General features: G+C 42.2%; 1 protein-coding gene across 2 annotated transcripts in view; it reads right to left on the bottom strand.

Moving 5' to 3' along the window:
- The window catches only part of PDCD6IP (programmed cell death 6 interacting protein), a 33,246-nt gene extending 18,865 nt beyond the window's left edge, over positions 1-14,381 (bottom strand). For both annotated transcript variants that reach the window (XM_021386486.1, XM_021386487.1), the window contains exons 1-5: positions 14,038-14,381; positions 8,022-8,076; positions 6,246-6,315; positions 1,612-1,739; positions 897-1,050 (exon numbers count right to left, since the gene is read on the bottom strand). In XM_021386486.1, coding sequence (XP_021242161.1) covers positions 897-1,050; positions 1,612-1,739; positions 6,246-6,315; positions 8,022-8,076; positions 14,038-14,243 — 613 coding nt within the window. In that variant the 5' untranslated portion in view covers positions 14,244-14,381. The remainder of the gene's footprint in view (positions 1-896; positions 1,051-1,611; positions 1,740-6,245; positions 6,316-8,021; positions 8,077-14,037) is intronic.

Raw genomic sequence — 14,864 nt, 5'->3', positions numbered from 1 at the left:
ATTGCAAGTAATGCAAATAGACAATGCAGCAAGAAGCTGAGCTGGAGTTCTGAGACCAGGTTGTGAAGCACTTCCACCTGAAAAACAGGTTTTCCATGTTGTCAACTACAACACTTAGCACAGCGCATTTCTTTTCCTGCCTGGGAAAAGAACCTCTCTACATCCGGCAAAATCTACAGCCTTCCTAGTCAGATTATTACGAACCTGTGCTTCCCAAGTGGGAAGACTTGTGGCGTTAGGAATAACCAAATTTACTGCTTAACCAGATGCATGTGGGATTTCAATGCTTTATCATGTTTTGAAAAAGAAGAAATGAAGAAGGGGACAGAAAGATCTGTTTTCCACGCAAAATGATAAGCACTCAATCCACTTTCTCTCTGAAGAAAAAAGTTTCAGGTATTAGTTACACAAAAGTATTTGAAATCCATGTCCAGCTAGCCAGACACCAAAATACTGCTACCAGCATGATAAAGAACATAAACGCAGCATATTAATAAGCCAAAGGACATTAGCTGCTGGTTGAGATTCTCTAAAAGACAAAAGGCTACAAGATTTTTTCCCCTGTGAAGAAACATACAAGTCAAGATCTTTTGTTTCCAAGACGGACAGGCAGGTAATCCAGCAAAATCCTTTGTAAAGAAAGACTAATTGTTTTGAATACGAAAGGAAAGGAAAGTGGAACAAATGCATTGTCAAATGAATCTTAAATTCTAAACTGACATCTGTAGTTCATGTTTGATGACCTGTATTTGCAGAGGAGGGTTGGAAATCAGTAAAGGCAAAACTGAAAATCTCTGAAAGGCCGATCATCATCTCTTAATAATTTAAAATCCTTTTCTGTTTTTCTGGAAGCTATAATGAGCACATAAATACATGTCCTGAACATTAAAGTATACCTCTTGTTGCTTTCAAAAAAAACACTTCTTGGGCTTGAGCCAGCATAATAAGACTGAGAGTTCCAACTGTGTCTGGAGAGATGTCCACTGTAGGTTCTCTGCTCAGCGCTGACAGGACGGTGTCCTTAATGTGTTGGAAAGCACCACTTGCAAACTAAACAAAATAGAAAAATAACACCCTTCATATTCCCAAACAGGTTTTTGCTCTTACAAATATAAAATATACAACGATAAATTCTTTGGTACACAGTCTCCCATTTATTGTTTAATTGCCAGAACCAATTCCAACTTGCAACTTCTCATTTTTGCTGTTACTCACACAGAGATTTTTATCAAGACATACAACACAAGTCAAACTATACTGGCAATAGCTAACCATGTAAGAACAGGAAAAATGTAATGACTCTACCAAGAAGAATTCAAGTGAGTACTACCGTATAACTTATTAAGAATAAACTTCATATTAGCTACAATTACTAAGTGCTTAGTTAAAGATTACTAGTTACCAGCAGTCTTGGGAGAAAGGGCAGAGGGAAACCGTTATGGAATGAAATCTCTCAAAACTAGCAAATAAGCATGAGCCAATGCCAGGTGGTAAGCCAATCACCTGTAATCCACCACTGTAATTAAAGGAAAAAAAACTATGCAGCTGTAAAATTGATGTTCTAAGATAGATAACTCTGAATTCCAAAGCATAAGCAGGGAGTCTTTATACCTGGTAGTGTTTAGCTGCTGCTTTTAGTCCTTCGTCATTATCTAGATTCTGTTCTGCTGCAATCTGGCTTGCCAATGCTCCACAGTTGAACAAAACACAGGTCTTTTCATACCCCAAACTTGCCAGAGCTGCAATCAAGAAAAACAATTATCCACACTTTTAAGAAAATAATAATCTTCAGTACTTGAGCATCCTACAGACAAAAGGATAGTTCCAAACAAAAAATAGAACAATTGTAATGAACTTTTAAAGTAAAAATTATCTTTGACCTGAAGGCTGAACAGAGCCTATTCAATACTTCCACTAAATGTTTCAAAGTAAGGAACTATAGCCATAGCATAAATATCTACACAATACATGAAATAGCTAGAAAGTTGCTACAATTAGAATGCAGGGCTTTTTTTTTTTTTTTTTTGGGGGGGGGGGGCGCTCCTGAAGGTATAAGAACATATTTCAGATAATCATTCAGTAATGTGTGTGACCTTCTAAGCATCAGTCACTCTGCAGCAAGCACCCATTCACACACTCTTACTGTGTCTTGAATGCAAACTGCCCTTTTCTCATTGAGATCAAATGGACTCACAATCTCTGTCTTATTATACATTGAGACAGAGGGAGTTTTTCCCACCTCTCAAAAATACCGTTTCACACTGAATATATAACAAATATTTAGGATGTATTCTGGTTATAAGTGCACTGAAACAGCTACAGATTTAATTAAAACATGCGGTCACTAGAGAGCAGCATGGCCTGTTCAGACTCAATTCCTGCAGTACTTCAAAGCCCCAGAGGATGGAGCCCACAGTTCTAGAAACAGTTATGCCTGAACAGCAACTATTTTGAATCTACTGATTGATTGCCTTCCAAAGGTTATTAAGAATTTCCAGTGCTGGCATACAGCCAAAGACTGCAGATCTCCTGTGTTCCGTGGACAAGACATAAAACTCAGTTACCGAATTCCCAATTTCACAAACCCCGGTCCAACTGCCTAGTTATAACACAGAAGTAGTACTAACGGGGCACATAGTTTTGCTTCACTATCAGTCAGCTTCTTTATACAGCTACCTATTTCTGTATCTCTCAAGTTTTTACTCCCTGACCCACACTAAATTTTAAGACAAGCGGCCATTGTATTTCATCTAGGTGATAGTCATTCATCTAGATCATTCCTCCTTTGAAGTTTACTTCCCAGAATTTTTCTAAACAACATGTTGTACAGGTTACATGTTAATTCCAAAAACCAGAACACAGGAAGTAAAGAAAATACAGTCTTCATGTTTCTGAAGAACAGAAGTGCTCTGTATCTAGAACTACTTTACACTTTGGACTGTCTCAAGTGTGATTTACTACAGTGAGAACAGCTGTTAAGCAATATAGCTTTTCCTCAGACTCATCTGTTTATAGCTCTACCTATTAACTTAAGCCAACATATTTCAGATTGCATGCCATGCTACGAACTGGGTCACTTTTCCAAGTCACAGTATCTGCTAGCTACCCCTGTGATACAGATTTGGATACAGGGGAAGACAGGAAGAAAGCAGTCACCACAGTGCAAGCCAGAACTCTGAAGCCACACCCCTGGATCTCACTTCCACAGAAGTCCAAGGAGTTTCACGTTGAATTTTCATCTGGAGAAAGAATTGCCTCCTCATTAGAGGTAAGCTCATTTTACTCCCTCAATAACGGAACACTTTGCCTTATACTGATAAACTCCACTGCTAATTCTCACCTGAAAGATTCATACACGTGCTGTATTTCACCTGGAGAGCAGTATCTGGACAATCTGCAATAGAGCGCTAAAACTACAGACCAGTAAACTCCTTTTCTTAATTTCTTCCCACTAAGGTCAGTTTTAAGCTTCAAAATAAATTTTATTCTGCTGCTCGTTAACTGACCATTACTCACCACTCAATTATGGATTTCTTGGATATTGCACACAGACTACTGCATAAATCTCTGGCCATTTGCCTCACATTATTTAGGCTAATATATAATTAACCTGCAGACAAGCAAGCTTTCTCAAACTGCTGTAACATTACATGTATTCAGATTCTCAGGACAATCACCAACCTTATGATTACTGACTTTCTTTCCTAATTTTTTACACATCTGTGGCAATTGACAGACTTTTTAAGAAACGACTAAATATTCCGAACTTCATTATGAAAAAAAGTTATTTGTTGTGAAGTGGTAGCTCCCCAGAAATCAGAGCCAAGCAAACTTTAAAGAAAGAGACAGCATCTTCAGGACAGTCTCTCATTACCCACAAGAACTTGCTAGAGTAGTTCAGAAAACAGAGCGAGAAAAGATGTGTAGCATCTGCTTAGACACAGGGACGTGGTATGTTGTTATGCATATAGTTCATCTAAGCACAGCTGTTGCAGCTGTATTCAGAAGATAAAAGTGCTTTAAAAAAAACTACAAAAAAAGGTCTTCTAACATTTTTCAAGCTAGGCTAGAGCTTCAAAATTGCAATGGTCACCTTGCAATGCAAGTCATGATGAACGCTTAGGTATAAATAGAAACACTAAAGAATGATGACACGGCTGAAAAGCTTCTCACTTAATTCAAAAGGATTTAGTCTCAGTTTCTGCATTGGCAAGTGTTCCAAATCCACTTTATGATTTTGCAGTGCAGAATTCTCCTTAGGCAACTAGAACAAAACAGACTCAAATTCCTTCAAGTCTGCAGGAGACTAATATCATTTCTTTTTCTTCTAAATGTTCACCACTGTATGAAGACATTTTATAAAGAAGTAATAATCATTTCAATGCATGGGCAGGAAGATCCTTCTATTCTCTTGAACAAAATGTGATGTCCAATTAGGTCACTGAAGTCAGCTTTCTCCTGGTAAAGACTCACCAAAACAAGCACATTTCAAGAGGATCAAATTCACGTAAAGCATAAGGGCTGGCTAACCAATAACTTACTACTGAAACTTCACATTAACTTGAACGATTTTGACTAATGTCAGTTTGGCATGTACAAGTTAACCGAACTATTATCAGACTGAATATCTATTTCATAGAATCATAGAATGGTTTGGGTTGGAAAGGACCTTTAAGATCATCTAGTTCCAACCCCCCTACTATGGGCAGGGACATCTCCCCCAAGACCAGGTTGCTCAAAGCCCCATCCAGCCTGGCCTTGAATGCTTCCAGGGAGGGGGCATCCACAACCTCAATGGGCAACCTGTTCCAGTGCATCACCACCCACACTGTAAAGAATTTCTTCCTGATATCTACTCTAAATATACCCTCTTCCAGTTTAAAACCATTTCCCTAATTTGTGCCTTTGGAAAACTAATCTTGAATCTCGATTTCAATTTTATAGAAATCACTTGCATGGTGCTGACTTATTAGTTATGTTGCCTTTGACATGGTCCCTCACTACATCCTTCTCTCCAAACTGGAGAGATAAGGATTTGAAGGATGGACTGTTCGGTGGATTAAGAATTGGTTGGCTGGACGCAGCCAAAGGGTTGTGATTAATGGTTCTATGTCAGCGTGGAGGCCAGTCACAAGTGGTGTCCTTCAGGGTTTGGTCTTGGAACCAGTGCTCTTCAACATCTTCGTCAGTGACACAGACAATGGCATCAAGCGCACCCGCAGCAAGTTTGTAGATGACACCAAGCTGAGCGGTGCAGTCAATACATTGGAGGGAAGGGAAGCCATCCAGAGGGACCTGGACAGGCTGGAGAAGTGAGCCCATGTGAACCTAACGAAGTTCAACAAGGCCAAATGCAAGGTGCTGCACTTGGGCCGGGCCAATCCCAGGTATTTATACAAACCAAGGGAAGATCTCCTCGAGAGCAGCCCTGCAGAGAGGGACTTGGGGGTCCTGGTGGATGAGAAGCTGGACATGAGCCAGCAGTGTGTGCTTGCAGCCCGGACGGCCAACTGTGTTCTGGGCTGCATTAAAAGAGGAGTGGACAGCAGGGAGAGGGAGGTGATCATCTCCCTCTATTGGGCTCTTGTGAGGCCCCATCTGGAGTACTGTGTCCAGGCCTGGGGCCTCCAGCACAAGAAAGACATGGAGCTCTTGAACAGGTCCAGAGGAGGGCCACCAAGATGATCAGAGGGCTGGAGCACGTCTCCTATGAGGAAAGGCTGAGGGAACTGGGCTTGTTTAGTTTGGAGAAAAGAAGGCTCCGGGGAGACCTCATTGTGGCCTTCCAATGTTTAAAGGGAGAGTATAAACAAGAGGGGGTACGACTGCTTACAAGGGTAGACAGTGATAGGACAAGGGAGAATGGTTTTAAACTAAGACAGGGGAGGTTTAGGTTAGATATTAGGAGGATGTTTTTCCACACAGAGGGTGGTGATGCACTGGAGCAGGTTGTCCAAGGAGGTTGTGGATGCCTCCTCCCTGGAGGCATTCAAGGCCAGGTTGGATGTGGCTCTGGGCAGCCTGGTCTAGTGGTTGGCGACCCTGCACTCAGCAGGAGGGTTCAAACTAGATGATCGTAGAATGGCCCCAGGCCATTCTATGATTCTAAGAGGTTAATCTGTTATTACTGAACTCATGGAATGCTATACTGAAAATACCATAAAGACTATTAACCTTTAAGTTATATAGTTTTATTAAATCTAGATAATATTTTTAATATTTGTATTTTCAGTACAACTACATACCCAGTTTGACAGAGCCTCCAAAAAGTGATCCTTTATCAAAAGCATCTTTCCATGTAAATGTTACACAGATCTGAAAGGTATAAAAAAAAAAAAAAGATGTTTGTTTTTAAAATCAAATGATAAGTCTTCAGAAAATATCCCAAAGTTACTATTTATCCCTTTTTATTCTAACTACGTGAAGCATTTACTTCACCTGTGACATTACACACATTCTGGAAGTTTCCGGAAATAATCAACATTACTTTAAAATGTTTATCCCATATTTATTCCTTCCTGATAGTTTTTCCAAAGTATTTTTTCATGCAAGCAAGAGAAGTTCTAAAAATAATTCTTCAGCTCTGCTCCTACTCTGAGTGACAGACACTTTTTTTCCAAACTTTCTCCCCTCACACCAAGCATCACAACTAGGCATGGTCACCATTAAAAGAAACCACCCAACCAGGCAGCTTCCACTATTCCCAATCACCAGCATACTTGGAAATGTTTTGTAATATGTGAGTCATAAAAACTGTATTTAGAGTGAATTCAATAGCGACATTGTCAGGAAATGCACTCAGAAGAGAAAGCAGGTAAAAACAATGCTTTCTTATATTACATTTCCAGCACGTATTTCAAAGACAATACAAATCCTTCACAGAACCTGCTTTGAAGTTCCACAGTTTGATTCAGTTGATGAAACTGGTTGTAGGCCACAGGTATCAGCCCAGAAAAGATAGCAAAACACTTCATTTTAAAATGCTCTGGGAGACAGAGCACAATACTGCTCAAAAACATATTTTCCTGTAGCAGAAATGCTGGTTCAGGAAGTTCTGGTCCCCGACTCCTCATTCCTGCTTCCACTGACTACTTCTATTTAACTGAACAGATCTGTAGATCCTGTTTGTAAAGTTCTTCATTTCACCCTGTCTCAAGATTTGCAGATCACCACATCAAAACTATTGCAAATTAAAACTAAGTATAGTTTGGCTTTGCTTCACAAACAAGTGAAGGCAGCTACAAAGAAAACTCAAATCAGTTTGAATTGCATCAAAGCCACTCCCTTGCAATCTCCAAGTCTGAAATTCTGTCCTTTTTGTAAATGCCTCTGAAAAACAACCTACATCTTTTTCTCCCAAAATACAATAGTCTATAAACGTATTCCAGTCTCCATCTGAGGAAAGAAATTTTTTTTATCTCAGTACGCAGAAGCTAAGCAGAATTTGTCCTCTAAATCACAAAATACTAAAGAAATTTGGTAGGAAAAAAACGCCACACCTTTCAGAAGCTATGTAATTTATAGATGCAGAGGAAGAAAAACTAGTAAGCTCTTCATTGGACTTAGTCTTTTTGCCGCTATGAATGAAACGGCTGTTCTGCCTCAAAAAAAAAACCATCATATTGCATCCGTTACTAACTAAAGGTTTTCCCATAAAAATTATGTTTTAAAATAGCCTTTATAACGTGGTCTGAAATAGATTTCTTGGAAGAAGGAGAGCTGAAGCAGAATCTTCCAACCAAGCACAACTCTTTCTAACTTAAACCACAGCCATCAGTCAATGCTAAAACTTTCCTCAATCTTTAATACAAAGGCGACCGTGACCACCAGAGATGAAGTTTTAGTGTAGATTACATGAGTACAGACTGAAAATAAACAAAGGTTACAAAAATAAGGATCAAAGATTAAGTGCCCTGCCTGAGCAAAGTCCTGTTTAGCGGATTATGCACAGGCTTGGAAGTCACATCCTAGTTGCCATGATTACAGTTACTTCTGTTTAAGGGTTTGATATATCTCCTTACCTGATTTTCAGAGAATGGAAATTTTGGTTCAATCGAACACAGCTGATCATAATATCTACAAAAAAAAAGAAAAAGCGATGAGAATTCAAACCAAGACCCTTAGCTGTTACATTTCCAGGTAAAGAAGAGGGTACCACAAGCTCCCCATCGCCAGCCAGTACACTATGGGGCTCGCTCACAGCTATGGCAGACATCTGTAGGACAAATTCTGCCTAAAATAATTATTTTCAGAAGAGGAACATGTTCAAAGGGAGGAACATTCTGTGACAGTGAAAGAATTAATCAATCAGAAGTGTAGCACAGATTAAGCTCTCCCATGCCACATTCTGAAAGAAAATGGATTAAAAAAAAGTGTTATACAAAGGAGCCCCCATATACATAAAAACACAGAAATATATTAGACATTAAATCATGCTGCACAAGTACAACATTTAGTGCTACTCAGTGGGCTCTTGCTCTGAACATTATAACCCAATCCCGTCTAATTTCTGACTCGTTTCAACTTCAACATCTTGGAAATAGAATTTGCTTCACAGTTTATCAGCTGAAAAGCCCAATCCTTGATAAAATTCTTCAGTTGTAAGCTGTTGTCATTAGAGTATTTTATCGCAGTCACTGTGAACTAAAACCAAATCTCAGCGGCAGTATTTTGTCTACTCAGCAGAAGATGTTTGGGAAAGTATCAGAAAGGTGGCAAGAGCAACACAGTTCCCCACACAATCTCTCCAAGCAACAGTTAGCAGCTGAAGGTTTTCCCAAGTCACACACTACACCTGCACCAGTAATTAAGTGGCAGGCTGCACGCAGAACACAAAACCACTGAACTGCAAACACATCCCATGTGAAGCCTGTTTCCTACACTTTTCCTTATAAGAACTGCCATACGGGCACATACCCAACATTGTATTAGGCAGGATTTCTTAAGCAATTTATATTCCCAATATTCAAAACATCTAATTTCACAATCTGTGAAACACAGTTAACATTGTCCCTTTCTTTAGATTACATTATTAAATATTAACCGCTCTAGGTCTGGACACGAAACAGATGTTCCACAGGCAAGGAATGCACGTTTAAAAATTTGGGAAACATTTTTAATATACAATAAGTATAGCATTAGCATATGCTTCAGTAAATTACATCTGCCAATGTATATAATGATACGGGTTTATGGCTTCAACTGAGGCACTGCAATTCAAAACACAACACCCTAAGCCATATCAAAAGCTACAATAATCTGCTACAGTGACTCTGCAGAAGGTCTTTGACCAATAAAACTGAGTTAAAAGAGACTGCTCCCAAGGAAAGATTTCTGCAGGTGTTAGTGTGACAGCAGTTTACTCAAGATTAATTTTTTACTTACAGCCACTTATCAAATATGTAAAAGGCAAAGGGTTTTAAGACATTTCATACAAGCTTTAAAGCTCATGACAATTTTTCCATTGTCTACACAAACCCATCAATCTGCATTCTATTCTATCATACTTCACTAATAATATTGCTATAAGAGCTGTTGTTATGGAGTCGGATTTGAGATATGCTTCCACTCAGAGACCTACTCAAATCAAAGGTGTTTTCCCAAAAGAACTAAAACAGTAGCAATAAGCTGATAAACTACGTGACTGTAATAGCAAGGTAACTACTTTATTTCAACACTCCGGAAGTTAGCACATGAAAGGCAGCGGTTTTTAAAAGAATGTTTATTTTTGGTAATTATTTATTTATTTGCTTTTGGCTATTTTCCATCTTTCATTAGCTGACCATCGTTTGAAAGCACATAGCCCTTGAAATGAAGCAGTAGTTAAATATAGAATTTATGACTAAGCTTTTTTAGCGACCTTAATCCAAGACCTGATCTTGTAAAAGCGTACAGAACAGCAGTCCTCTCGTACTTAAAAGAAGCGTGGTTTTGCATGGCGATGCTCTCATTAGATTACGTTTGGTCTGAATCGTCACCTCATCACCACCAACTACGCTCCCCCTCACCTCCATTTCCTAGTAGGTTAACAGCTCGTTAAATGGCCTTGCAAGTCGGGTGGTGTAAGCACTGGCTGCTAGCAAAGTCTTTTCTTTGTATGGCCACAGGACAACCACAAAGAAATCAAGAGGTGCGAGCTCCTACAAACACAGGTCGCTCCACTTAACATCCATGGATACCAACAACAGAGGGCTTTTTGTTTGGCTGTATTTTTTAAAAACAAATTCAGATCTTTTTCGTTGTTTGAAGCACGTGATGGTGTCATTTCTTCTTACTGAAGAACATGAAATTCTATTCAAGACTGAGATTTCTTTAAAACTCCGCAGACCTTCCTGCTCCACAAAAGTTTTGTTTAGCAGAGACTAAACCTAACGATAAGGGTAAATGAAGACACCAACCACAGAACAGCATCAAGCTAGCAGTACAGCACCGAGGGAAAACATTAAAGGAAAGGCCACATCTGATATATGAGTCAGTAACACAGGGAAGGCTAAGGGTTGACATAAAGGTGCCATTTAAAACAAAGTTACAGTAATTTCTAACTGTCGAGACACAAAGAGCAGAAGTTGCTGTGCAGCACAGATGGGCACTGCACATTTGGCTGTGCTAATGTGATGGATTAAAGAAAGTCACACAAACGTATCAATGTATGCCAGAGTTCCAGCTACAGCAAAGGCAGAACAGATGTTGGCAACCCAGACCTAGCTCAAAGTACAGGGCTCTTTCCCTAGCACAGGCATTACGTGCTCCCAAATGCTTACAGAAATGAGCTACAGCAGTCAAATGAGTTGGAAATCAAGGTCTAAATTAAAATTTCATTAAAATGTAACTATATGATTTACACATTAAGAAGCTCAAATCCTCTTTCTCCTTCAAAGAACCACAAAGAAAATCTCCTTCAAAAGAAGATAAAAGAGGCCAAGATCTGCCCACTCTCTCAGATAAGAACTGAAGTTCTGAACTCACAGCTGGAAACCAGAGCTGCCTTCAGCCTCCACAAAACCTGACCACTCAAAATAAAGTCACATACACACAATCAAAAAAAAAAAATCTGCAAGTGTTGTTAGCAAAATTCAACCATTTAAACTCATACCATTGCCCCAACACTCCAGAGAACAGAAATGGAGTCCTGGTTATCTTCAGAATTAAGAGAGGAAGCGGGGAACCCCTTGAAGCTATTATTAGGCTAAGGAAAAGAGCACTACATCAGATTGGGTATGACAGAATTTAAGGAGAAACATGTGTCCAAGCTCTCCTACGTCACCCTCAGAGCACTCCGATTCTCACAAAACACAAAGCCTGGCAGCAGGCAGGGGTCCTTGCCGCTTACATTTCCCCCCTTTTCACCGGGAGCCTCAAGTACTTCTCCAAGAAGCACTTGCATTCATCAGCCACACAACCGGCCTACCACCCGCTCCCAGCGCTTTTGTTCTGGGTTTATCTAGGTAATGGAGCCACAAGCGAGTGAGTTTTCTCAAAAAAGAATAAATATGCGGGAACAACGCAGCAAAACAAGGCTTCTAAAGACTGCAAAACAGCGGACAGCTCTAGACACGTTAGCAGAAGATTAAGTCCTCGTTTCTTAACATTAAGGAGCCTGCAGCGCTCTACTAGGTATGGTCTGAAAGGCCACAAAGAAGTGAACGCACATTGCTATTAGGTCTTCCAACTTTGCTTCACTAACAAACCCATTTTAAACGCAGCGAGTGTAAAATCCAGCTTTAACGCAGACCTTGTTAAAGCTGTTAACTGAAACATGAGACTTCGTACGGCTCCAACAACAAGATACCGGGAACTGGGAAGGGCTGAGAGCTTTCCCAGGAGCCACGAGGCAGGCGGAAGCTTGGGCTTCTTCCAGCAAAGCTCAGCTGGATGCTTCTGTTCCAGCTTGTCAGCAGCTGCTGGCACCTTACAGAACAGAGTATATACAGCAGGATATTCTTACAGAGTAAGAACTTATTTTCCAACAACTGGAACGGATATAAATGGTCAGACGTGGACAAAAACTTTTTGTTAAAAAGAAGAAAAAATTGACAGTTTTATTTCTCATTTAAGTACACTTTATGCCTATTCTATTCTGTTTCCATGAACAAGACTGAAGTAAATATGAAAGGATTTTGGTCATAAACTCCGAAGTTACAGATAATTCAGACCATCGTATCTCACTTCCACTATAAAGGGAACATTCTCAAGCAGCATCATCTTAAACGCAGGTGTTTCATGAGAGGAGGCCTGTCCCACAGCAGCTCCATTAAGGACATGACTTGCTCATACATAATGGGGCAGTGTATAGCCACACTCAATCTCTGAATGCTGCAACAGCACCTGGGCAAACTAAAGTCATCTAGTGATGGATAGCAGAGAACAGATCTCCGCATATGGAACTGACTTGGAAATTAGCTAATTGCGATCAGTTTCCCTTCATAATTCAGACAGGAAACCTGAGGTAGTTGCATAGCATGGCTTGAATTAATGTAATGACCTGGCCTGAAAGAGGGAGGTTTCCCTAAGCCCTTGGCTTTCAGCCACACTCCTCTTATCCTCTTTTGTTCCAGCTCTGATGTTCATCTGACCTCGTGCTGAGCTCCTTTTCAAATTTCAAACCTGAGAGAAAGCCACGTACACCTTTTGCTTTCTAGAACTGGAGTAAGAGAAAGACCAGAACTGAAGAGATACGGCAGCGCTTTCTCCATTCAGTTAGATGAGGAGAGCTCATGTGACATATCTGGGCCAAACAGGGATTTCAGGTAGAAATTAATCACAAACCTGATTGGCACAATCAGAAAAGGGAGGGAGCTCAATTCCAATGTTTGAGGGAAGGGGACATTACACCCTTCGACTTGGCTGAGTCAATCTTTCTGTTCATAGATGCTCATTTATTTCTCTGACCTTCAAAAGACATACATAGCAATACCTTCAAAAGCGTGCATGGCAATAAGCAGGAATAGAACAGGAAGCTGCAGAGATACTGTAAAACGTGTAGCTTTCATAGTCCAAACACCCAGTGTGGGCTTGATAATCTCTTAAACAACAGAAAACAGTAACTATCTTTCTCCTATGTCACATATCTTTTCCATTCCTTTTAAAGTTTAGAAATCAAACTCCAATGAACATACAATATGCTTGTTCCTGACTACATTGCAGAAGTACATCAACCTCATGGCTATCGTTTCTCTCTGAATTAGGAAATCCCCCTACTTATTTTTCTCTCTTAAAAAAAAAAAAGACTCTTAATGCTAAAAACTCATCAAATCTTCGATTCTAACCATGAATACTGAAGTCTGTGCTTGGTGTTCATCACTGGGTTAATCACAGTGCCTTCAGCGATTACAGCTACAAATAGCTGAGCTTGAAACGTTTCCCACGCAGAGACAGAGCAGCAGGATTACCACAGCAAGCCAACGCTGCGATGCGTCGGCATTACACAGAGATGCAAAAGAGTGAGAGTTTTTGCAGGTTACCGAGCAGAGAGTCCCAAAGCAGCCCTCGTGCTGTTTAATAGGCAGAATGCTCAGACTGAAACTTATCCAACCCACACAACTTTAAGCACGAGGCACCACTATACTTCCTCTTAGCAAAACCTCCTTTTAGCAAACTGAAAATGCCAAGTAGGGAAATAAGGCCGTGACTTTGCAAATATACTTAGAAGTTTCTGAACAGCTGCTGAACACGGTCAGGAGCGAGAGGGGAGCTGAAGAGGAGCCGTCAGCAGCAACAGCGAGATGTAACGCTGAAATGGAAGGCACATCCCGTAAAGCCAACGGCGTTTACCTAGTTCCCAGAGTAACAAGTTTACCCGGCTCCCACTCGGAAGGGGAAGCCGGGAGGGCCGAGGCCTGCTCCCTACGTCCGGCCCAGGCCCCCGAGCCGCCAGGCGCCCGCCCGAGGCGCAGCCCGCGGGTCGCCAGAGCCGGCCCAACAGCCCCGGCCGCCTCCCGAGGACCCCGCCCGCACCTGGCCCGGCCCCACCGCGCCCCGGGGCCCCCGAGCACGGGACGAGAGGCGCAGGCACCACCCCCGCGGCCGCCTCGGCCTTACCTAAGGAGGGTCTCGAGCGCGCTCTCGTGCTTGTCGAGCGGGCGGCCCAGCGCGCTCTTGCGCAGCTTGCTGAGCTCCTCGGCGGCGCGGCAGTGCTCGGCCTGGGCGTCGCCACTCGGGTAGCTCTGCTGAATGAACTTGCACAGGGGCTTGGCCAGGTCCACCTCCGAGGCCTTCTTCAGCTGCACCGAGATGAAGTTCGTCATGGCCAGCGCGGACGGGCGGCACTCACCGCCGCTTCGCACTCGCTCCGCGCCTCAGCCGATCCCCGCACCCGGCCTGCCGGCCCGCTCCTTCCCCGCCGCGCACTTCCGGGATCGTCGCGCGCTCCCGACGCAGCGGCGTCACGCACGCACGCACGCACGCCCCCCGCGCGCTTTCCCCGCCTCACGCACCGCCCGCGCCAATCGCCGTCGGTCCTCGGCGGTCGCTGCGGCTGCGTCTTGGGTGCGAGATGCTGAGGCGGTCGTGTGGAGGTGGTTTAGAAGTTCGGGGAAGCATGGGGAAGCGAAGGGTCCTAAGCGCCCTAAAAATTGGTGTATGGAATCACAGAATCATTCCGGTTGGAAAAGACCTCTAAGATCACCTAGTCCGACCACCAGCCCACCACCACCAGCCCACTGACCGTGTCCCTCAGTGCCACACCCACACAGTTCTTGAACACCTCCAGGGACGGTGCCTGCACCACCTCCCTGGGCAGCCTGTGACAGTGCCACACTGCTGCGAGAAGGGATTTTTCCTAATATCCAACCTAAAAATAAGTTGGAGCGTTAGTTCTTCGTGGCAAATGCTGGGATTGAAGGACCGTGAAGATGATGAAGGGCCTG

This window comes from Numida meleagris, chromosome 2, assembly GCF_002078875.1.
Source record: "Numida meleagris isolate 19003 breed g44 Domestic line chromosome 2, NumMel1.0, whole genome shotgun sequence".
In the NCBI taxonomy this organism is placed as follows: Eukaryota; Metazoa; Chordata; class Aves; order Galliformes; family Numididae; genus Numida; species Numida meleagris.
Note: the sequence above shows the minus strand (reverse complement) of the source record. Positions and strands in the feature narration are given on the sequence as shown.